Below are 24,107 nucleotides of genomic sequence, written 5' to 3' on the forward strand. Positions count from 1 at the left end.
TAACCAGAAAAGCAAATTCTGGTGTTTGTGGTGTTTGGTGTTAAATGGTCAGTGGCTGGTGTTGTGGAAAACAAGCTGAGAAGAAAAAGGGGTAGCAGAGCCCAAGCCCTGAGCTCCTTCCCTTGTCCCGTGCTCCTGGGCAGTGTGGCCAGGGAGAGACTGAAACAGAGCTGAGTGAAAAGTTGGGATGCTCCAGCTTGGAAAGGCAGCAGCTGCACACATCCCTCCAGGCAGTGGGGAAGGAGCAAGAGGACTTGTGGCTCAGGTGCAGGAAGATCTCATTCCTCTGCTCCCCAGCAGAGCAGGCAAGGAGGGCAGGCATGATGAGCTGTGCTGCCTCCCCGAGCTGGATTCTCTCTCTCTGCCTTTGTACTTGCCTGACAATACAGGAGTAAAAATAACCAGGCTGCATTTGCAGAGAGATAAAAGCGAAGTTTGCCTTTTGTGTCTCTCCGGGCAGTGGGACAGCAGCACCAATGGAGTTGTGTGGACATGACACATGGGAATTTCTGACATATCTTTTCCCACTCTGACCTTGACAGACACAATAAAAAGGGGCTTTGCTGCACACACACAGCCACTCCTTCCTATCACCCAGGTCAGTAAGAAAGAGCATGTCTGTGTCTGCTCGTCTGCTACTAACCCGCTGCACCTCTGTGGGCTGGATGCTCCCAGAGGACTCGGACCAGCACTGACGGTACAGGGGAGGGTGGGACAGACCTGGATGCAGAGCATTTTTCCTCAGGTCCAGGAACTTTGCTGAGTTTCTGGCTACCAGCAGTGGTGACCTCTGTGGCTTTTCAGAGCTCTGCTGGGCATGAGATGGGTGTGAGGAAGAGCTATCTGGAAAACGCTTGTTCCACGCAGCTGTCACAGAGGTTTTCTAGAAGGGGTCTTCCCAGGGATAATCCCTCCAGTCTTGCTTTTATCTTCCTGCAATGTGGCTCTGCAAAATGGACATGGGTCTTTACAGAGGTTTTGTGTGAGGTACCAGGGCTCCAAACAGTTTGTAGAGCTGGGGTTGGGTTTAGCTGAGTTTATCATGAAAAGAGGTGTCCTGGATGATCTCTGGTGATGCCTAAAATGTGAATGTGGATTTTGACACCCAAGTGGTGCCCGCTCACCCAGCTGGGGCTTACATTGCCAGGCTGATAGCAGCAGAAGGGAAAGTGTTCAGTAATTTATTATAGTCTTTTATTATAGCTATTATTAGCTAGCATTGTTGTCACTTCTTTTCTCATGCTCATGGTGACTGCGTTGCTCCTGGTGAGCAACCCAGAGGTGGGTGCTTTCCCCACGGACTAACTCCTTGTCCCCTCCCTCCTTTCAGCCTTTGGTGTTTCTCCCTCTTTCACTGCTGCTGAGTCTTCCTCCAGCCAGGCAAGATGTCTATGCTGGACATGAGTGAGTTTGGGGAGGCTGCTGAATTCCTCCGGAAAAGCTACACAGAGCAGCTGAAGCTTCAGACCATCCCATTTGATGGTAAGACCCCGAGGCAGGTCTCAGCACAGCCCCATGAGTGTGCCCCAAGCTCTCTCCCAAGAGAGAGCATCCTCTTCTTTTCCAAGGGCTGGTACCTGTAGTGTGGTACTGCAGAATTAGCCCAACCACCCCACCAGCACAGGAAGATCTCAGAAGTAGGAAAAGCAGGTTTTTTGACTGTCCCTTGTCTTCTGAGATACAGGAGGAAGTGGCCCTTCGTCTTCCTGAGGGGCAGGAGGGCTGAAGGAGATGGGCTGAGGGACTGGTGCCAAAAGCTTCTTCAGCTCTGTTTAATTTAGGAGCTGTACAGAGCTTGCCCCACAGCTTCAGGGCCAGGCTCATGCTCTGCCTTGCTCCTCTTAGCTCAGCAAATGAGGAGAGTTTTGCTTGCTTTCACCATCGTTTTTTCATAATAGACTGAGTGCAAGCACATGTGAAGCAGCAGACTTGTGTCAGACTAAAAGATGACCCTGGCAAAGTAAGCAGCTACCAACAACAACAGCAATAACAACAGATAATAATAATAATTTAAAAAAAAAGAAAAAAAAAAAAAAAAAAAGGAAATCCCAGCTCCTATGACCAAGAGCAATAATCACTGTCTTCCTGTCTTCCATGTTACTGCCTTCATGTGGTTTTCAGCTGACAATTCAAATGATTTCCTACATTTCAACCTGTTTTGTATCTCCTTCCCTCTGCAGGAAAGAAGCGAGCTTGGATCCCAGATGAGAAAGAAGCATATATTGAAGTGGAAATCAAAGAAATCTCTGGTGGCAAAGTCACTGTGGAAACTAAAAACAAAGAAGTAAGCAAAATACCTTTACTTTTCCAAGGGCTAGCAAGTGTGTGTGGAGGGGGGGATATGCTTGATAAGGTCGTATCTGAACCTAGCCAAGCTCTTGCTGATAACCCTTCCAAGCCTGGTGATTGATCAGACATGCCCTGAGGGGACACACACCACAGTGTCAGGACACGTAGGCCAATTACTTGCCAAGAGTAGCAGTTCAGCATCCCCCCATCGAGTGTTTGCTTCCAAACACGGTTTTAATGTGGGAGACAGAGCAAAGGGGACACTGGGGCTGACCCAGCACAGCTCCCAGACACGGGAAGGGCTGCCCCAAAAAGCTGTGCCTGCCCCACCACGGCCCTCAGTAATGCTGAGCTGCTGCCTGGCTCATCTCTAAGGTTGAAACAAGAGGTAAGGGGCTGTTTGGCCCATTCTTACTCATTTTAGCCAGGATTTGTAGCAGTGAGTGGGGCTGTAGGGAGGAGATGCAGGAGAAGCTGTGTCTGGTGGTGAAATTCAGCAGTGGGAGGGAGGCAAAGCAAGCGGCTAACAGCTGATATTTGTTAAGATAATATCCAGTATCAATAGCTGAAAATCAGCTCAATTAATTTTTTTTCCTTGGCTATGGGACTCACATGGCCCCAGAACTTCATTACGCTGGTATAAAACTTGGAAAAGGAACCAGGACTTCCCTGGGCAGGAGGTGGTAGAATTTATGGTTTCAATTTCTCAGCTCCTGTCACAGCACTGTGAAGTAATTGTGTGTTGAATTTGAAAGGAGTATATGTGATTGTCTTTGAAAAGTGTCAAGGATTTGGAAAGATTTTTTTGTCTGAAATTGGGAAAAAAGCAAAAAAAATTTCCCTCCTCAAAAGAAAATTGACTGAGGAGGGGTTATTGATTTCAAAAGTTTATTCTGATGTTTAGAAGATCTTCGGCTTCAATGAACATAGTTTTCAAACCTTTTTTTGCTGTTCCCCATTTTGGGGAGGCAGGGGATTGACAATTTGCCATGGATTTGCAAAATCCAAAGCAGTATTTGCTTTCCCTGGATCAGCATTTCCAGCAGAAAGAGTTTCAAGAGACTTAGCCCCTCCCCTGTTCTTCTATCTACTGCTTCACTTTTGGCACCTAATACTTCTTAACACCACATAATTCAAAGTCATCTGCACAGAAACTGTTTTAAAAGGTTTCATTTAGTCTTTAGTAACATGACTATTTGGTAAATGCAGCTTCTTCCATTCAGGCTAGGCAGATAACAGGACAGTTTCCCAGTGCTTGGCTTGGTTGGGATTAAAGAAATCCAGTTATAAGTGGTGGGGTAAAAACTTCAGCTGTTTGCCCAAAGAACTCTGAGCAGAAGACCATGGTGCTGTGGGGTTTTAGGCTGTGAAGAAGCGGGCATGATGGGGGTGTTGAGTGTGTTGTGGAGTGACAAGTTGTTGCCCCCTGGCTTGGACACCCCATGGGCTTGGCTGCAACCCATGGTCCCTGGGGAGAGGATGGGCTTGGGGGGACTTTTCCCAGTGAGACTTTGAGGCTGGGGTGCTGGGAGGGCTGCCCTAGCCCTGTTACCCCGAAGTGGAGGGCAGGGCTGTCGGGAGGGCAGCAGGGACAGAGCCAGCGTTGTCCTCATTACGGGACTGTCAGTCTGTCTGCCTGGCAGATGTGGGGGGAGAGGGTATCTGGGGAGGGTTGGGGTCCATCTGATGTGTCCCTCCTCCTCTGGCAGACGCGGGTGGTGAAGGAGGATGATCTGCAGCCCATGAACCCTCCCAAGTTTGACATGATCGAGGACATGGCCATGCTGACCCACCTCAACGAGGCCTCCGTGCTCTACAACCTGAAGCGCCGCTACTCCCACTGGATGATCTACGTAAGGCAGTGCTGCCAGCGGGTCACCCCGCAGGGTGGGGACGTCATGGAGCGCCGTGTCCCCCTTCTCCCTCATCAACTCCCTTCTCTCCCTCCCCCCAGACCTATTCAGGGCTCTTCTGCGTCACCATCAACCCCTACAAGTGGTTGCCCGTCTACACCGCGCCTGTGGTGGCAGCCTACAAGGGCAAGAGGCGCTCCGAGGCCCCCCCGCACATCTACTCCATTGCTGACAATGCCTACAACGACATGCTGCGCAGTGAGCCCCAGCCTCGGGGTCACCCCCATCATGGGGGGGCCTGGGATCCCAGGAAGGGGGTCTGAGGAGGTTGGCACTAGCCTAATGCATGCTTCTTCTCTTCCAGACCGTGAAAACCAGTCCATGCTCATCACGTAAGTACCCTCTGTGCTCCCGCACCCGCCCTTCTGTGCTGCTCCCCCAGGGCATCCTTTGCAGGCACCCCCAGGAGGGTCCCCTCGGGATGTGTCTCTGGCCCTGCCCTGGCAGGTCTTGGCCCCTCTGTCCCTTCCCGCCACCGTGCCATGTGACAAAGCTCCCCCTGCACCCTGGAAGCTGCCGTGAGCCTCCTCGGCCACCTCTGAGGAGCGAGGGGGGAGGAGAGATGGAGGCCAAGGCCAGAGGGGGATGGCGGCAGTGGCTGAAGAGGCAGTGATGGGGGAGGAGAGTGATGTGGGAGGGTATAGGCCAGGTTGATTTCAAGTGACATATAGATAAGGGCTATATAAAGGACTCTAAAGGACCCTACACCACTGCCAGGAGCCGCAGACATTTTTAGCCTCGGCCATACCCTAATTAGGAAAGGCAGGGGCTGCAGAGGGATGCTTGGCGCGTGTCCGAGCCTCCCAGCTCCCCCACCCCACCCCCCCCAGGCTCTTTGTGATCTGGGATTACAATGGGAGAGCTCTAACTTTAGGGATGAGCTCAGTGGGGCCCTCCAGCCACCTGCACCCTGCATAGGGCTCACCCACCCTCACCCAGGCAACCTCACCCGGCATGGTGCCACCTCCATCTCCAAGACCACCCAGCAAAGCCGGACGTGCTGAAACTGCCGGAGAGGGAGCAGGGGAGGATGGATCCTGGCTGATCCCTGACAGCTGAAGCCCTGGGGGCCAGGGTCAGACAGCCTTGGTGGGAGACAACACCTCCTGCCATATCTGGGGTGGGCAGCTGACCCCCCACGGCACATTCGAGGAGGAAGGCAGAGCCCAGGCTCGCAGCTAGAGGACACGGCGAGTATGGAGCTGGGTTTCACTCCAAAGACAAGCCCCAAAACCAGGCACCAACACTCCCAGGATGGAACGGGGTTTCACTCCAAAGACAAGCCCCAAAACCAAGCACACACATTCCCAGGATGGAGCTGGGTTTCACTCCAAAGACAAGCCCCAAAACCAAGCACCCACACCCCCAGGCTGGAGGAGGCCGATGGAGGGACACCAAAGTCTCCTTCTGACACTTTGCTTCTCTCTCCTGGCACATTGGGTGGGGTGGCAGGTCGGCAGGGTCTCAGTTTGAAGTTTTGCCTGTTCTTTGCCTCATGTCTGTGTATTTCTGTTGCTCTAAGCGGAGAATCTGGTGCTGGTAAGACTGTAAACACCAAGAGGGTCATTCAGTACTTTGCCATTGTCGCAGCCTTGGGCGACACACCGGGCAAGAAATTAGTAAGACCCTCTTTTGAAACAAGTTCTTGCTGTTTTCTTCCTTTCTTTATTTTTTTTTCCTTCTTGTTTTTCCCCTCCCCTTTTCTTCTTCTTTTTACTTGGTTTTTGTGGTTGTTTTTTTTTTCTTCCCTCAATTTTTTTTTGCATTTGGAAGCGTGTTTTGATCTGACCCACCCAGGGCTTGGCTTTCCCCTGACTTTTGAACAAGCAAGGCTTGAAATTACTCTACTCAAGGTGAAATGGGGTTTTTTTAATGTGGCTGCTCAGTCTGTGCAGCCTAGAAGAGGTGCTTTAGGTGCCCTCTTTTTCTTCTCTTCCTCCTTTAACACCCCACAACTCTTCTTATGGAGCACTAAAAGAATGGAGTAAACCTGCCATTTCCCACCTTGCCTCTTTTAAGCCTTGCTTTTCATCCTTTTCTCCTTTTTTTTTTCCCCCTTGTTCATTTTGACCCTTTTCTACTTTCTGCTTTTCTTGCTCTTGTTTTGATTCTTGCATTTCTTTGGTGCTGGTTATTTTTGAGCTGCCCTTGCAATTGCTTATTTCTTCTTGATATGTTGAGGCTCCAGCCTGCTTTTCCCTTGTAGATGCAAACTGGCTGCTTTAGGTATCAGCCAAGCAATACTTCAGCATTATCTTCTTTACTCTTCTTTTGGTTTGTATTTAACTGTTCTTGCTTTTTGATGCATTTCTTTATTTTCTTGAGCTAATCTATTTAACAACTTTTTGGCATCTCTTACAAATTTTAATCCTCTTATTTTTTTTCTTGGACTTTTTTTTTTTTTTTTTTGGCACTAAATGGTCATGCCCTGCTTTTCTGACCATGCTTCTTGTGGTTCTTGCCTGGGTTTTCTGGATTTCTAAAGACAATTTTCTTTCCTTTCTCTAGGCAGCTCTTGCCACTAAAACTGGGGTAAGTGTTGTAGACTCCTGATCTTCAAAGCTGAGGACAGAGCTCTGCTGCACCACAGGGCTCTGGTGGGGTTATGAGGAACACCTGTGTGGGGTCTGGGAACAAGGACTGTGTTTAGTTCTCCACTTGGCTTTCTATCTCCCACCTTCTCATTCTTTGAAGCTTTGGTGTTTTTCATCTCTTAGTGACTTTTTGCCTTTCTGACTCCAACCTCTCCTTCAAGGGATTATTAATCTTTGAAGGCTCATTTCTGACCAGCACAGTGTTTGTCTGGGGATGCTGGGGGCTCTTCCAAAAACAAAATCTTTGTGACCTCCACTCTCTAAACCATCAGTATGACCCCCAGCCTTAAGGTCCAGCTGAGGGGCACGGGAAGAGCCTCTCTGCCATGGGCAGCACTGTGCTTTGGCTGCAGACTGGGGCCCTGATGATGCTTGGGCATGCCAACTCTGCAAAGGTCTGAGCTGCCTTGGCCCACCAGGTTGCAGGCAGCTGATGACCTTCTCTGGGGGGTGTTTCTAAGGTGCTTGCTGAGCTCCATGGGAAAAAACTGAGTGCAGTCCAGCAAAGGTGCAGTCCCTGGAGCTCCCAGCACCCTGAGGGCTTTCAGCAGCTCAATCATATGTCCTTGGCCCTTGGTTTCTCTGGCTGAGCACTGTGGAACAGCCTTTAGCTGATGCACAGTCTTGGTCAAGGGATGCTCATTAGCACATGAGTCTCAAACCACCTGGGCAGACTTATTAATGAATGAGGTAACTTGGGGGTGTGTGAATCTGTGGGTCCCAGGACACCCCATGGGGCAGCCCCCATTGAATTGCACAGGGAAGGCAATTTTAGATCAGGCTGAATCGAAAGAGAACAGGTCAGAGGACATCCAAGTGACAAAATGCAGTGTGTTAGTGAAGCTGGGATTCAAGCTGCTCCCTGTCTCTTTTTGCCCCTCAACACACCTGGAGCTGCAAAGGTTGGAAGCAGTCATGGGCTCAGTATTGAAAAGACAGGGTGGCTGTTGATGAGCAGAGCCAAGAGCTGGTGTTTCCCACCTAAGGACAGCCCCATGGATTGTAATGTGTCAGAGTATGGGCAAAAGCTCTCATGAAAAATCCTTCAGGTGACTGTGCCACCAAACTCCATTACTGTTTACTCACAGTCCTTCTTGTAGCTTGGCACAAGTCTCTTGCTTCTCTCCTTCAATTTTTGTCCTGCTCTGCCTACTCTAGGTGAAGATTGTGTCCTTATCTTTGAACTGTGCATGGGAAACCTGAATGGGAAAACAAGGCTGGGGGAAGAGTGGTCTTGGGTCTTGCTTAGGAGAGCTCCAGTGAGTTCAGCAGATCACACCAGCTGGGACCTGTGGTGGTTTCCCATCACACTGTGACTTTGCTGTGCATGTTGTTGGTGCAGGGAGTCATAGATGAATCCTGTTTTCTGGATCTCTTCTTTTGCAACGTGCTGTGATTTGAACTGTCCAAGACTTTGGTTTGGTGGAGGAGGAAATGCCTGGCAGAGTCAAAGAGCCCAAAAATGTTTCAGACTATTTTGGTGACAACGTGTGCTTGCTCTTGGTTTGCATGGTGTAAGGAAGGGGCTAAGGACAGCTGTGTGCAGAGAGAACAGTATCCTGGATCTCCAGAGAGACCAGTTTAGGTAAGGAGAAGCCCATGGAGAGCATTGCTGCCAAACCTGGCTCTGCTAAGCTGAGCTGCATCGGCTCGTGGGGCAAGGAGCAGCAAGCTCAGAAAGAGAGCTGAGGAGCACAGCAGGCAGCCAGGAGTTTCTCCACTCTGTTTCCCAGTGTTGTTGGTAAGAGATCCCCTCTGGTTGGGTGGGAGCTGACATATCCTTTGGTTTTGTTTTCCAGGGCACCCTCGAAGATCAAATCATTGAGGCTAACCCAGCTATGGAAGCTTTTGGCAATGCCAAAACCATAAGAAATGACAACTCCTCACGTTTTGTAAGTGCCTCAGCCAGACAGAAAGCTCCTGGGCCACTGAATGTGTCCTTTGTGGTGGTGTGGGTCTGCACCCTGTGAGCCAAAGGCACGGAGCAGGAAGCATGGAGCTCTGCTCCTTAGTGGGGTTGGACTGCTGAGGCCAAGCTTCTGGGTAGGTCAGTGCAGTCAGTGGTGTGCTGGTCAGAAAGAATCAGCCTGGTGTCACAGCCCTGTGGCTGGAGAGAAGTCCCTTGCAGGATCAAAGCTGAGAGTAAGCAGAGCCTGGAGTGCTGGAGCTGGGACAGGCAAGTGTGCCCCTTCCAGGGAGCAGTGTCTTTGTAGCTAAGGCCAGCTTGGCTCTGCTGTGGGCTGCAGAGCTCCTCAGCCACAGCTGCCTGTGATGGATGGAAGGGAAAGGAGGCTCTCCTGGGTGAGATTTCTCAGCACACCACAGAGCAGGAAGCCATGGGCAGGCTTAGTATCACACTGTCCTGCAGAAGTGCTTAGTCTGAAGAGCAGGTCTGAGGACATGGATTTACCTGCAGTAAGTGAAATTTCTGCCTCCCTGATGTTTAAAGCCTTGGGTGATGCTGTCTGACCCTCTGCACCTTACAAAGCTTCACCCACCTACCCCTCCCAGAGCCCAGGAACATGCCTGGCACCAGCAGAAGCCTAAGAAGTGGGAAATTCCCAGTGTTCTGTAGTTGTCTCAGGTTTCCAGGAGCTCTGCAGGGTTGTACCTGTGTAGCCAAGCCCAGCATTTACCTCCTGTGCCTGTTTTCAGGGCAAGTTCATCCGGATCCACTTTGGTCCCTCGGGGAAGTTGGCTTCTGCAGACATTGACATCTGTGAGTCTGTGCTGCAGTCGGGGTTCAGCTCACAATTTGTGCTGATGCTGGGTCAGCCCCAGGAAGGAACAAGACCTCCTCTAACCCTCTGCCCTGTTTGATTCTAGATCTTCTGGAAAAATCACGAGTGATTTTCCAGCAACCCAAAGAGCGAAGCTACCACATCTACTACCAGATCCTCTCTGGGAAGAAACCAGAGCTGCAAGGTAAGGCAGCCAGAGCTCCAGCATAGCCTATGCAGCACAGTGGCTTGAAAATAGCCACAAAGAGCTCTGTAGCCACTTTGGAGCTCATAGAGACTGAGGAAACCCAGCTCTCTGCCCATGAGTGCTCTGCTGGCTGTGCAGGATCAGGGGATTGGTGGCTATATCAGAATGGAAGGGATTTCAAGAGGTCATCTAGTTCAGCCTCCTTTATCCTCACAGGCTGAGAAGCCAGACTAAAGCCCCTTCTGCAACTGCCTAGGAGCAGAGAAGAGGCCACTGAGGGTCTGTCTGCAGGGTGGGAGCACGCTTTGTGCAGCTGCCTTGCTGAGAGAGTCCTCGTCGTGTGATGGGCATACACTGACCTCAGATGTGCTGGCTGGACACATGCTCATTTTGGGGTAGAGGGAAGTGTTTTTCAGCCTCCTCTGAGCTCCTTCAGCCACCCTAGTAAGATGACTTGTTTCAGGTGAGCTTGAAACCAGCTGCACAGCTCACTCTCAGCAGCAGCCCTGGTGCAGACACATCCTAGATGTGTTCCTCAGGACAGTCCCAGCTGACTGGAGTTTGCAGTGGGGCAGTGCTGTGCTCTGAGCAGCCCTGTCCTCCTGGTCCCAGTGACAGGGAGTGCCCAGGGAACCTTTCCATGTTGCAGAAGGATGGCTGGCACAGTCCTCTGAGTGGTCAGCATTTTGGCTGCAGGCTCTTGAGCTTGTTGCTGGCTTGAGAACAATACCTTATTAGGCAGGTCTGGAGAGCTGTGCAGAGCAGTAATCTTATCTGGTGGTCACAAGGACATGGATGGCCACTTCTAAATCAGTCTGCAGCCAAGCCATATCCCAAAGATAGCAAGCAGGAGGCACATCACAGAAAAGACAGATCCACGTGTGGGACTGCCTGGGCTAACAAACAGTCTCACCATCCAGAACCCTCCACTTGAAGCCAGTGAAAACCCCTTCATCTGTGGGCAGGGTTGCCCTTCTGCCCCAGCTTTGTCTCTGTAAGGGTGCCCTCACCTCCTGCATGTCTTCCCCAACAGATATGCTGCTGCTGTCCCTCAACCCCTACGATTACCACTTCTGCTCTCAGGGTGTAACAACTGTGGACAACATGGATGATGGAGAGGAACTCATGGCAACAGATGTACGTGTGCTTCCCCCACACTGCACAGCCTGGGGAAGGACACAGCTTCCTTCTGGGCTGACACAGGGATGTGTTCCAGCTTTCCTGTGTCCCTCTCCACATTGGCTGTGAGCTCCCTCTGGTTTACTGGCAGTTGTTCTGCATCTGCTTGTGAGCTTACAAGGAAGGGTGGAGTGACTGTGATCTCCATCAACAGCCTTCCACAGGCAGAGAAGGGAGAGTGAGTTCCTGCATTAGGAAGGGCCTGTAGCACATAAACACTTCCCATGGCTTCCATGAGAAGATGAGACCTCACCCCAGAAAACCTGCTTTCAAGCAGCTCTTCTGGGAGCTGAACTCACATTCAAGATCCCATGGACAGGATTCCTTGGCTAAGTGCCCACTTAGAGCACCCTGCCCTGAGACACAGAATAGGGAGACCACCTTAGGAGAAGGTAGGAGGACCAACTCTCACCTCAGAGTGGTGATTTTGTTCTATCTATACTGCTTTGTCTCTCCTCAGCATGCCATGGACATCTTGGGCTTCAGCAATGAGGAGAAGTCTGGCTGCTACAAAATAGTGGGTGCCATCATGCACTTTGGCAACATGAAGTTCAAGCAAAAGCAGCGAGAAGAGCAGGCAGAAGCTGATGGCACTGAAAGTGAGTTTGGCTCCATGCTGCCAGATCTGCCCAGCCTGGGCTAAGCATGCAAATTCCTCCAAGGGCAGACTGTGATAATTTCCCTGGCCTGGTCTGTAAGGTTTGGTGACCATGATCCTAAGCAGTCACACTGTCTTAGAGCCTGCTTTAGGTTCACAAAGGGGCTTGTCCTTGAGCAGACGTTCTTCTGCAAGCATGAGGTGGTCACATCTGCACCAGAGCTGCTTTAGTGATGTCATGGGCTGTCACACCTTGGTTGTGCTTCACCCTGGTTGTTCTTCTGCCCTTCATCACCTGTTCCTTTGCACTTCAGTAGACTGCCTTCCAGAGCAGGTGGTCCATAGCAAAACCTGATGCAAATCATAGAGCTAAGAGAATGGTCAGGTTGCAGAGCATATGGAACATACACCTGAACATATGGAAAAGTCAGAGCTCAGATGTTTTCTGTTGCACTGTTGCCTGGCTCCCAGACATAATGGAGCAAGCTCCAAGGAGAGGATGACTTCCCAGCATATGGAAAGGTGAGAAGAGAGAGCCCTCTCACATAACTGGGAGGCTTAAGCACTAACTACTCATCAGCTGAGGCAGGGATCCAGCAGAAATTACTACCTGAATCAGACCTAGTCATGCTAACATTTGTGGAGGAGGAGTTCCTCTTGCCTGAGGAATGTCAATACAGGATTCAGCTGCTACCTGGTAATTAGAGGAGATTTTGATCTAGCAGTGATTTCCCTACAGAGGTGATTTTCGAGATACAATCTGCTATTAGGGGTCTAAGAAAGGTAAGCAAGAAAACCTGAGAAGGTGCAGCAGGCTTGCTAACATCATCGCCTCCAAACAGTAACTAACTGGCAGGAAGGCCAGGACAAACCTTAAATGCACACAATATCCAAGGTGGAAAATCACACTACACACTGGAGAGGAGACTCTGGAGCAGGTGGAAAAACTAGTATAGTTTGATCAGCAGAAAGGCTGGTGATTCCTTTTCCCAGGGCTTCCTTGCTTGCTGGCTCCTCATGTCCTTGTACTGTGTTGCAGGTGCTGACAAAGCTGCCTACCTCATGGGAGTCAGCTCAGCTGACCTCATGAAGGGCTTGCTCCATCCTCGTGTGAAAGTGGGCAATGAATATGTGACCAAAGGTCAGAACGTGGAGCAGGTGAGTGTGCTGGGACACAGGCTCTCTGCTCATGCTGGTACCTGACTCCTCTGCAGGCAGGCTTGTTGCCTGATGTCCTCTGCATATGGTAATTGGTGCTTCAGTTCACTCTCTTGGATTAAGGAGGAGACTCCAAAGCAGCATGAGAAGGTCTATCCACAGTTCCTGACTTTTAGCAGCTGGGAACTTGGTGGTAAAGCTGGCAAATAGACTTGGAGATTAGCTGAGGCTGGAGGTTCAATGCAGTATCTTTGAAATGTGGGTTGGGTCACAGCCAGAAGGGGTCCAGTTTCTATGGATCACACTTCCATGAAGAGTTCAGCTCTGAAAAATAGAAAACTCATCTAAACTGATCTAGTTTAGATCAGTGGGAAGCTCAAATGCTAAAAATGTACCTTGTTAGACTCCAGCCACATTAAAGTTAGGAACACAAACCTGGCCTGAATAGTGCAAGCCAATCCTTGAGTAAAATTCATGAGGATCTTAGGAGCTGGAGTCTTATCCAAAGTGAGCTGTAGGCTCCTGCCATGCACAAGGCTTCTGAAAATACCACTTTAGACTGAATCTGTGTCCTAAGACCTTGGGAGTTAAGAGCAAGGCAGAGACATAAGAACACAATTGTGAGCAGGAGAAAACTGATCTTGGAGAATATGTTGTAATCATGAACTCCCTGGGTCTGTCTGTCTGTCTGTCTCTTCTCCAGCCTCTAGCTCTTACAAAAGCAGGAAGAAGCATAAGAGCTCCTGACCCACTCTTTGGTTTGCTTTGGCAGGTTGTCTATGGTGTGGGAGCCCTGGCTAAAGCCACCTATGATCGTATGTTCAAGTGGCTGGTGACTCGGATCAACAAGACCCTTGACACCAAGCTGGCCAGGCAGTTCTTCATTGGAGTACTGGACATTGCAGGCTTTGAGATCTTTGATGTGAGTTCTACAGGTCCCTGCAGTGGGTCTGGGGGAATATGAGAGCTAAACAGCTCAGTACCCTGCTAGCTTTGATAAGAAAAATAGCTCTTGTCTGAAGTAAAGGATTTGGAGGAAAGAGGCATTTCACAAAGGATTGTGCTAACATTGCTGTGGGCACATCTCCTGTGATTCCTGGCTGAATGCTCTGGTAGCAATCTAGCTGAGCCCAACAGAAGTCACTCTTCCCACATAGCCAAAGCAGAAGAATGAATCTCTTCACATCTGGAGCTGCTTCTGACACAAGGTTGTTCTGATCTTGCAGTTCAACAGCTTTGAGCAGCTGTGCATCAACTTCACCAATGAGAAGTTGCAGCAGTTCTTCAACCACCACATGTTTGTCCTGGAGCAAGAAGAATATAAGAAGGAAGGCATTGAATGGGTCTTCATTGACTTTGGCCTGGACCTGCAGGCTTGCATTGACCTGATAGAGAAGGTAAAGGAGGAGTCAGGGCACAGGAATGGTATTCTGGAAGGAAGTTTGTTTGCAAAGACTGGAGCAGTACGAGGTGCTCTGCTGCCAGAAGTGAAATTATTCCTTCCCCAGTCAGCAGCAAGTTCCCAACTTTCTTTTCCCACTTTCTTTCTCCAGCCCACTGAGTCCCTTTTGACAGAAATTTTGACTTTATGAAACCACAGAAATACAGTTCCTACCCACCAGTGAGCCACAGAACCTGGTGAGACTTGTTCCTCCAGAGAACAGTGATCTCTGTCCATTTTTTCCCAACTAGCTGCTGCCCCTCAGTGTCTCTTACTTGAGTACTTGCTGAGTACTTGTAGAAAAGCAGCCTGTATGAAAGATTTGCACCATTGCATGAGGAAAATAATTATTTTTTTTTTTGGGGTGGGGGAGCAAACCTGTCAGGACACTGGACACGATCTCCCCATCCCAACAATCTGATGGACCTGTGCAAGACCCCCTGTCTTGCATCCCTGGCCAGTGCCACTTTGGCTGGCTGGGGGTCAGATGCAGCCTGGTGTACACCAGTGATAGCTTTGCCCATGGCCAGTGTCTCACACCATTTGCCTGAAGAAGGATGAGGTCTCCTAGGTCAAGCCTTGCCTCAGCTTGCTCAGTGGCACAGAGAGTTCCCCGGTCTGGGATGGGCAACACCAAGCTCAGACCTCTTTATACCACCCTCTCCTTACAGCCAATGGGAATCCTGTCCATCCTCGAAGAGGAGTGCATGTTCCCCAAAGCCTCTGACATGTCATTCAAAGCTAAACTCTACGACAACCACATTGGGAAGTCACCCAACTTCCAGAAGCCCCGGCCGGATAAAAAGCGGAAATACGAGGCTCACTTCGAGGTGGTGCACTACGCCGGGGTGGTAGGTGTCCTCTCAGCTCACCCACACCATGCCCACCTTCCCCCCTGCAGGGCTGGGAGCTTGACCTATGTCTCTCTGGTGACAGGTGCCATACAACATCAGTGGGTGGCTGGACAAGAATAAGGACCCCCTGAATGAGACAGTGGTGACTGTCTTCCAGAAATCCCAAAACAAGCTCTTGGCTTGCCTCTATGAGAACTACGTGGGCTCTGCTTCAGGTGAGGAACAACCTTGCCCCATTTTTAACCTCAGTCTCTCCCTTCGAAGCAAATTCTCCTCACCTCCACACCCAGCTGTTGGTGCAGCATTCTTGCACCTAGGAGCTTGGGCAAAGGGAGGACCCACACTGACCCCTAAAAACCTCTCTAACCTGGGTAGGTAGGTACTCTGGATGTGCACTGCTGGCCCGGGGGCTTTAGGTGGGTGATTAGGATATGTAGTGCTGTAGAGCTGTCCTGGTGGCCCTGTAACTTGGGATGTGTGGAGGGGTCTCTTGTTACCAAAAGCTAAGGAGCAACACCCATAGCTGGGTGCTGTGGGAGATGTTTCTGCTGGTCTCTGGCTTTGCTTTGCAATACCCTGCAGCTTTGCAGCAGGGTACTGCTATCTCTGCCTTATAGACAGCAGGGGCTGTGGGCATTTTGGAGGTGTTCGTGAGTCCTTCAAGCCAAGCAGATGTTTTTTTGGTATAATTAATTGTTATTTCAACCCAACAGAGGAACCTCACAAGGCAGGAACCAAGGAGAAACGTAAAAAGGCAGCTTCTTTCCAAACAGTGTCCCAGCTCCACAAGGTAAGAGCCAACCTCTCACCCTAAGGCCATGTGAGAAGCACTCTCTGAGTGTCCCAGCATCATCCCCCTTCCCTGCTAAGGGAGTGAAGAGGAGTAGGGTATCACACAAGCTTCTGGGACCTGAAGCACCACAGGGCTCCTAAAAGACCACCACTAGGCAAAAGCTGCTAACACCCTCTCACCCCTGGGCAAAGGGGCTGTGCCTTGCAGATCCCAGCCCTGTCCTGCTGCTGCTAGGGAAGGACACGATGGTTCCCTTTGAGCTGGGGCTTGTGCTGCTTCTGCCCTCCTGATGATTGTGCTGCTGGGCAGCTCCTTCACCTTTGAGAGAGCGGCAGTTAAGACTTGTAGTGATGTTTAGATGATGTATTACATGAACATCACTTTAAGTCTGTGCTACTTCTCTCCTCGTTCTTGTCGGCGGGAAGGACAGCAGAAGAAAATGGAGGAGGATCTCACAGGTCTCTGAGCAGGCAGCTCTCTGTTGTCCTGTCCAGGGAGGTGACATGAGCTGTTTTACAGCTCAGGATAACACACACTCCCATTCCCATGATCACTACAGGAGTTATTTGTCCACCCCAGAGCCTAAGCAGCTGGAAAACAGCACAGAGAGGTGTGTGTGAGCCCAAGCCTGTGTCCTGCCACAACAGCCTTGTGGTGACAGGGTGCTCAAGGAGCACCCCATTCATGGAGGTGTGTGGCTTTATTCCTCCTGGACCAGTCACAGACCTTGGGAAAGGTGTCTGCAGTGAGAAATTGCCCCATGATGATGTGGAGCTGTGGGAAGGTGTTCCCTTTCCCAAGGTGGACCTGGACAGGCTGAGCCTGTCCGAGCAGGGGAAGGCAGCCATGGAGGATTGAGGGTGCAGATGCTTTTCCCACAAGGGCAGGGCCATGTCTTGAGCTCTGCCTCAGAGACAAAAGGAGGCCTAGGCTGGATCTTTCAGAGCTGCAGGGTGTGGGCAGTACTGTGGAGGTGCAGGGAAAGACTGATGAGATGAGGACTGCAGCCCGTGTGGATGGCAGCACTGGATTGTGAGGGTGCTGAGCACAGGGCTGTAGAGCCCTAGCAGAGCTGTGTACCAGAAATAAGCTCTGTCCTGGGTTCCTGCCTCTCCCCTGCAGCAAAACTTGACCTACAAATACTTAGGAAGCACTGAGCTCCTCTCTGGTGTAGCAAAGCTTGCAGGCACCAGCCATTTGGCAGGTCTGCCTGCCCAGTCCCTGCTGCTACTGCTCCCACCCTGGCAGAGGGCAGTGGTCCTGCTATGGGGCCACGTTGGCAGCTTAGCACAGAGAGCAGCCAAGCAGGAGGCAAGTCCTCTCTCATGAAGGGTGGTAAGGGGCTGTCAGTGCCTGCTCTGCCTGCCTGTGGGGGGAAGGGACTGGAGAGAAGTGTTGCAGGGGAGCAGAGCTGTCACCTCACACCTCATCCCCTGTGTCTGCCCTACAGGAGAACCTCAACAAGCTGATGACCAACCTGCGCTCCACTCAGCCCCACTTTGTCCGCTGCATCATCCCCAATGAGACAAAGACCCCAGGTATGCCTGGAGTGAGGCAACACCCCAGCAGTTCCCCTGGGAGACATCCACATGTAGGAGCTGGCAGGGACTCTTGCACCCACATTTTCCCCAACCCTTTTCATAGAATCATAGAATCATAGAATCATAGAATAGGCTGGGTTGGAAGGGACCTCAGAGATCATCGAGTCCAACCCTTGATCAGCTACCGCCACAGTCACTAGACTATGGCACTGAGTGCCATATCGAGTCGCTTTTTACATGTCTCCAGGGACGAAGAGTCCACCACCTCCCCAGGCAGCCCGTTCCAATGTCTGATCACCCTTTCCGTGAAAAAATTCTTTCTAATAGCCAATCTGAACTTCCCCCGGCACAATTTAAGACCATGCCCTCTTGTCTTTTTGAGAGTTGCCTGGGAAAAGAGACCAACCCCTGCGTGGCTCCATCCTCCTTTCAGGTAGTTGTAGAGAGCAATGAGGTCTCCCCTGAGCCTCCTCTTCCTCAGGCTGAACAGCCCCAGCTCCCTCAGCCTCTCCTCATAGGATCTGTGTTTGAGTCCCTTCACCAGCTTGGTTGCCCTCCTTTGGACCTGCTCTAGCACCTCAATATCCTTCTTGAACTGAGGGGCCCAAAACTGAACACAGTACTCAAGGTGTGGCCTTACCAGGGCTGAGTACAGGGGCAGAATCACCTCCTTGGACCTGCTGGTGACGCTGTTTCTGATACATGCCAGGATGCCATTGGCCTTCTTGGCCACCTGGGCACACTGCTGGCTCATGTTCAGCTTCCTGTCAATCCAGACTCCCAGGTCCCTTTCTGCCTGGCTGCTCTCCAACCACTCTGTCCGCAGCTTGTAGCGCTGCATAGGGTTGTTGTGGCCAAAGTGGAGGACCCGGCACTTGGCCTTGTTGAAGCTCATCCCATTGGAGTCAGCCCATCTCTCCAGTCTGCCCAGGTCCCTCTGCAGAGCCCTCCTGCCTTCCAGCTGATCAACACTTCTCCCCAGCTTGGTGTCATCGGCAAACTTGCTGATGATGGACTCAATCCCCTCATCCAAGTCATCAATGAAGATATTGAACAGGACTGTTCAATATCTTGCAGCAGTTCTGCTGCTGCAGAGAGCTGGCCCCATCTCAGGGTGGGATCCCCTGTGACCCATGCCAGTTACCTCCACTGGGGAGAATGAGCTTTGCCAGTGCTCCCATTCTGGCTGTGCTGTGATGGTTGGGCTGCTTTGTACTTGTGTGTAACAGCAGGAATGGATGAGTCTTTCAGGCTCTGACCACCCCAGGCTGCAGTACTGGTGCTCAGCACAAGTCTACAGGACAGGTCAATACCTGTGTTCAGAAACCAGGGTCTGTTTCCAGAGTTCAGGCTTATGCTGCAGCTCCAATTCCTCTTGGCCTTGCTCCATCTCTGTTCCTCCCCACAGGAGCCATGGATGCCTTCCTGGTGCTGCACCAGCTGAGGTGTAATGGTGTTCTGGAAGGGATCCGCATCTGCCGTAAGGGATTCCCCAACAGGATCCTCTACGCAGACTTCAAGCAGCGGTAACTCCTTCTTCCTTGCCCCTGAGTCTTCTGAGGAGAGAGTTTTTGCCCTGGCTCTGACCTGCTCTCCAGCCTTTGCAGGGCTGGTCTGAACCACCACAATATGCTCAGTGCACACTGCTTGGGGCAGCTCTGCTGCTGTGGTGCCAGACATGAATAGTTTGGTGCCAGGTGTGAGGAGACAGCAGGGCTGGTGAGGTTTGAGATGCTGAATGCAGGGTGGATGTTGGCAAGGCTCAGGTCTTCCAATCCTGGCTCAGATTTCTCTCTGCCTTTGGGATTCTTCCCACTCTCCAAGCTGGTTCCATCCACCCTGCTTGGCCCGGGCTGTACCAGGCATGATGAGACCAATGGCCTCCTCCTGCACAGACTCCTTTGTGTTCAGGGACTGAGAGCTGTCAGGGTTCCCTGGTGTCTGCCCTGCAGAAGAGCCCATACTACTCCCAGGAGCTCCTGGTCCATCCATGGCTCCAGGCTGTGCTGCAGCCACCTCCTTCCAAGCAGAACTGGCATGGCTGGGGTAGAGAGATGATGATGGAGCTGTCAACTCTGTGCTGGGGCTCTCCTTCATGTCCTCCTTCTGCGTTGTCCTGGCAGCTACCGTATCCTGAATCCAGCAGCCATTCCAGATGACAAATTTGTGGACAGCAGAAAGGCCACAGAGAAGCTGCTGAGCTCCCTGGAACTGGACAATTCACAGTACAAATTCGGTCATACCAAGGTGAGACCAGGCAGGTTATGTTACCTCTGAGCCCTCTGCCCTCTCTGCTGTTGACTCTGTTCTTGCTCTCTTGCCTGCAGGTGTTTTTCAAGGCTGGTTTGTTGGGCTTACTGGAAGAGATGAGAGATGAACGTCTGGCCAAGATCCTGACCATGCTGCAGGCCAGGATCCGGGGGCACCTCATGCGCATTGAGTATCAGAAGATCATCAGCAGGAGGTAGAGTTGTGGGGGTGAAGCAGAACTCTGTGAGCATCTCTCCCTGTTCCTCCTCCACGTGTCAGTGGGTTTGACCTGTAGGGATTGCCTACAACTGGCAGTGGTTGGGTAAGGCCTGAAGGATGGAGGGAGATCTGTAAGAAACCTGGCATGGGCCTGGTGAGGAGGCTCAGTGTATCTGGGGGAGGGAAGCCTTTGGTTTCCACTGGAAGATTCCAGGGCCCACCACCCATCCCACTAGGGCCACTACAGCATGAATGTGCCGTTCATTCAACATAATGCTGCTTAACCTCCTGGTGGAGAACAGAGCCATATCCAGGCCTGCAAGAGCTTGATCTGTGCTGCAGTGAGGATGGCAAGTTGGGAATCTGCCACAGATGATGCTGTGCTTGTGTTCCTCCAGGGAAGCCCTCTATACCATTCAGTGGAACATCCGGGCCTTCAATGCTGTCAAGAACTGGTCCTGGATGAAACTGTTCTTCAAGATCAAGCCTTTACTCAAATCTGCTCAAACTGAGAAGGAAATGTCCAACCTGAAGGAGGAGTTCCAGAAGCTTAAGGAGGCTCTGGAGAAGTCCGAGGCTAAGAGGAAGGAGCTGGAAGAGAAGCAGGTCTCCATGATCCAAGAGAAGAACGACCTGACTCTCCAGCTGCAGGCAGTGAGTGTTTCACTCTCTCTGGAGGTGTACAGTGCAGGGTCTATGGGTAGGAGAAAAAACAGAGTGTGCTAGATCCCTCATGCAGTGTTCTGCAGTTCTGAGGTGCCCTCATTGCTACAAGCTGTTTGAATTGCAATGTTAGACTTGGTGCCAACCTGAAGCAAAGTCACAGACCTGCCAGGGCAGGACTGCCATGGGGATTCATGTTCCCCTAGCTCCAGAAAGGGTAAACTCCTGCCATTGGGATGGGAGCATTTGCTCACCAATCTGTGGCTAATCTGTGCCATTTCTGCACCAGGAAGTGTCAGTGCAGTATTTCCTCCCTCTGAAAAATTCAGTTGCATTTAGCTCTTTGGCCCTGGTGGGTGTTAGCTGTTCTTCTTCAGACCTTGAAAACAGGCAGTGACTGGAGCTGCTCTGCACAGCTGAGCACTGTGGGCATGCTCTGCACCAAGGAGAGCCAGGACAGCATGGCTGAGAGCCTGCTGGTGTGCTCCTGGGGCAGTGGATGAGCTCTGGCTCTCCTGTCTCTGCCCTAGGAGCAAGACAACCTAGCAGATGCAGAGGAACGCTGTGACCTGCTGATCAAGTCCAAGATTCAGCTGGAGGCCAAGGTGAAGGAGCTGACAGAGCGTTTGGAAGATGAGGAGGAGATGAACTCAGACCTCACTGCCAAGAGACGCAAGCTGGAGGATGAGTGCACAGAGCTGAAGAAGGACATTGATGACCTAGAGATCACATTAGCCAAAGTGGAGAAGGAGAAGCATGCCACAGAGAACAAGGTAACTGATCCTCCCTGCAGAGGACACCCTCATCACCCAGGGGCCACAGTGGTCTTGGAGGCACCAAGGAGAAACATTAGGGACAAGGCTGCTGGTGTGTGGGGCAAGGCAGAGTGCAAAAAGGTGTGGGAGGTGGCAAAACCCTTTGGTGTCCTGTCTCCTTCCACAGGAGCAGTGTGGGCAAATGGTTCTGTGCAATGGAAAGTCATCTGGGGCACTTGCAAACCAGCTGCTGGAACCAGCCTGGCCAAGGGGAGTGGGGCTGGGTGCTGCTGTGGTGCCAAGCTGCCACTGATGGTGGTTTCCTGCCTTTCATGGGTCACAGCCACTGGATTAGCTTTGCTTCCCCTGTTTCTGAGAAACTGCATTCATTTTTTGCTCCCACTGATCTAGGTTAAAAACCTGATTGAAGAGATGGCTGCTCTGGATGAGGTCATTGCCAAGCTGACAAAGGAGAAGAAAGCACTGCAAGAAGCCCATCAGCAGGCTCTGGATGACCTGCAGGCTGAGGAAGACAAGGTCAACACATTGACTAAAGCCAAGGCCAAACTGGAGCAGCAAGTGGATGATGTGAGTCATAGGCCAGTGACAGTAATGTGAGAGAGGTTTGAAGCAGACTCCAGGGAAACCCAAAGAATTTCCCTGAATGGTGTCTGGAGGGTGGGGTTATTATCAGATCCCTGTTTAATCTGGACAGTTGATGAGAAAACCCATTGATAAACTTACAAACTTCCTCTGAACCAAGAGGTGGTCCAGAGTGCCCCATAGAGAGCTGCCCTGGGCTGAGGGAATGGGACACCAAACCAGGAAACAGCTCTGGATCTCAGGGCTGGGTGAAATTCTCACAGCAATGGACAGGGGGAAGGTTAGGGCTACAAAAGGCCCTTTTCCTACCTATTCTGTATCCCTTCATTCTTCAGCTGGAAAGCTCTCTTGAACAAGAAAAGAAAATCCGCATGGACCTGGAAAGAGCAAAGAGGAAGCTTGAAGGAGACCTGAAGTTGACACAAGAGTCAGTGATGGATCTGGAGAATGACAAGCAACAGCTGGAGGAGAAACTCAAAAAGTAAGTGTGTGATATGTGCCTGGGCTGTGTGCTTACTCTGCTAGGACAGTGCCCACCTCCAAACCAAGCATACAGGTGGCCTCTGCTGGGGCTTTTGGGATGTGGCTTTGATTTCACTGCTGGTGTGGCCAGTCCAGGCAAAAGGAGGGCTTGGTTTTCCTGGGCTCTATGTAGTGATGTTGAGGAGCTTGTCAGCTGCAGACTGAGAGGTCAGGGTGCTATAAAACTTTCTCTGGACATGGGGTTGGAGAGGAGAGGCTTTCCTAGCAGGATCCTAGCACAGGGCTGGGATGTCATCTACAAGTACAGACTTCACTCATGTCTCATTCTCGTTGGGGAGCTGCAGAACCCACTGAGGGACCTGACAGGGGAAACCTCAGACCCTGTGTCCACTTTAAGCCTCCCTGCAAGCAGTCCATGTGCTGCTTCTTACCCCTGCAGTCCCTTTCTTGTGTTGGTTGGTTTGTCTCTGACCTAGGTGCAAGGAACAATCCTCCTCTGGCTTCAAGAGCCAGGGGGACATGGCAGGATAGCATTTGTCTGACCAAAGGCTCTGCCTTCTTTCTGTACAGGAAAGACTTTGAAGTGAGTCAGCTGAATTCAAGGATTGAAGATGGGCAAGTGACTGAGGGCCAGCTTCAGAAGAAGATCAAGGAGGTCCAGGTATGGTGGGAAGAACTGTTTTCACAGCCCATGAGTCTTACATTGTCATCAGGTGTAATGTACTGGACAATCTGCATGAGCCAGTCATTTTCTGAGCACAAGGGCATCTCCTTGGCTGAAGAGTGATGAAAAACACTGGTGTTGTTAGCAGAAGCAAAGCCCTCTGCCAAAATATGGTGGACTGAAAATTAAAGACTGAACTATTGAAGTGAATGCTAGGACCAGCATGAGGAACAGGTTCTAGGGTGTAATTTTCCCTCCCGTCTAAAACCTTAAATCCAGTGCCCAAACTTTGAAGATCCAAGTCTAGTTTGTTGGACTTCTTTCTAGCAGAGACAAGCCCTCAGGTTCAGGGTTTGCATGGAGGCTTCCCACCAAAAGGAGGTTACTATCAGCCTGGGTCCTGATGGCAGAGTGCAGAGGAGAGCAGAAGCTCTGCAAAACAAGCTACCAAGTAGCACCAGGCATGCCCACCTCTGAGAATCCCCAAACAGCCTAAGTATTTTCTCCAGACTGGTAGCTTGTTGATTCCCACCGTCAGGGGAGACACTTTGCTCCATTGTGGAGGACCAAAAATGCAGGAGCTTCACCAGGTTCCTGCCTTGTTCTGCCCCTGCCCAGGCCCGCATTGAGGAGCTGGAGGAGGAGCTGGAAGCTGAGCGTGCTGCCAGAGCCAAGGTGGAGAAGCAGAGGGCAGAAGTGTCCCGGGAGCTGGAGGAGCTGAGTGAGAGGCTGGAGGAGGCCGGTGGGGCAACATCCACACAGCTGGAGATGAACAAGAAGAGGGAGGCTGAGTTCCTGAAGCTGCGACGGGACCTGGAGGAGGCCACCCTGCAGCACGAGGCCACAGCAGCTGCCCTGAGGAAGAAGCACGCAGACAGCGTGGCCGAGCTGAGCGAGCAGATTGACAACCTGCAACGTGTCAAGCAGAAGCTGGAGAAGGAGAAGAGCGAGATGAAGATGGAGGTGGATGACCTCTCATCCAACATTGAATATCTCACCAAGAACAAGGTGGGCACTGGTTCTGCATGGAGCTCGTTCAGCTCCTCTGTGAACATCAGGGCAACATCAGCGTGCTCAGCATGGCCACATCCATGGGATGTTGTCCTGGGAAAAGTCCCTCTTTTTCACTTGCTGTAGCTTGTCCTTGTGGCAGTGCATGCAGGAGGCTTTGTCCTAGTCAGG

General features: G+C 51.3%; 1 protein-coding gene across 1 annotated transcript in view; it reads left to right on the top strand.

Annotated features, from left to right (window-relative positions):
• Positions 1 to 1,385: 1,385 nt before the first annotated feature.
• MYH7B (myosin heavy chain 7B) overlaps positions 1,386 to 24,107 on the top strand; it is a 28,982-nt gene continuing 6,260 nt past the window's right edge. Inside the window, exons 1-28 of the mRNA XM_030462839.1 lie at positions 1,386 to 1,482; positions 2,181 to 2,284; positions 3,999 to 4,142; positions 4,244 to 4,400; positions 4,507 to 4,534; positions 5,725 to 5,821; positions 6,711 to 6,734; positions 8,596 to 8,688; positions 9,452 to 9,515; positions 9,623 to 9,721; positions 10,758 to 10,861; positions 11,364 to 11,502; positions 12,541 to 12,659; positions 13,432 to 13,581; positions 13,886 to 14,056; positions 14,772 to 14,951; positions 15,037 to 15,169; positions 15,668 to 15,744; positions 17,198 to 17,285; positions 18,697 to 18,814; positions 19,412 to 19,535; positions 19,616 to 19,752; positions 20,156 to 20,411; positions 20,951 to 21,193; positions 21,587 to 21,763; positions 22,114 to 22,259; positions 22,832 to 22,922; positions 23,544 to 23,933. Of these exons, the coding sequence (XP_030318699.1) occupies positions 1,386 to 1,482; positions 2,181 to 2,284; positions 3,999 to 4,142; positions 4,244 to 4,400; positions 4,507 to 4,534; positions 5,725 to 5,821; positions 6,711 to 6,734; positions 8,596 to 8,688; positions 9,452 to 9,515; positions 9,623 to 9,721; positions 10,758 to 10,861; positions 11,364 to 11,502; positions 12,541 to 12,659; positions 13,432 to 13,581; positions 13,886 to 14,056; positions 14,772 to 14,951; positions 15,037 to 15,169; positions 15,668 to 15,744; positions 17,198 to 17,285; positions 18,697 to 18,814; positions 19,412 to 19,535; positions 19,616 to 19,752; positions 20,156 to 20,411; positions 20,951 to 21,193; positions 21,587 to 21,763; positions 22,114 to 22,259; positions 22,832 to 22,922; positions 23,544 to 23,933 (3,750 nt within the window). The remainder of the gene's footprint in view (positions 1,483 to 2,180; positions 2,285 to 3,998; positions 4,143 to 4,243; positions 4,401 to 4,506; positions 4,535 to 5,724; positions 5,822 to 6,710; positions 6,735 to 8,595; positions 8,689 to 9,451; positions 9,516 to 9,622; positions 9,722 to 10,757; positions 10,862 to 11,363; positions 11,503 to 12,540; positions 12,660 to 13,431; positions 13,582 to 13,885; positions 14,057 to 14,771; positions 14,952 to 15,036; positions 15,170 to 15,667; positions 15,745 to 17,197; positions 17,286 to 18,696; positions 18,815 to 19,411; positions 19,536 to 19,615; positions 19,753 to 20,155; positions 20,412 to 20,950; positions 21,194 to 21,586; positions 21,764 to 22,113; positions 22,260 to 22,831; positions 22,923 to 23,543; positions 23,934 to 24,107) is intronic.

The sequence above is a fragment of the Calypte anna genome, chromosome 20 (genome assembly GCF_003957555.1).
Source record: "Calypte anna isolate BGI_N300 chromosome 20, bCalAnn1_v1.p, whole genome shotgun sequence".
NCBI classification, from domain to species: Eukaryota; Metazoa; Chordata; class Aves; order Apodiformes; family Trochilidae; genus Calypte; species Calypte anna.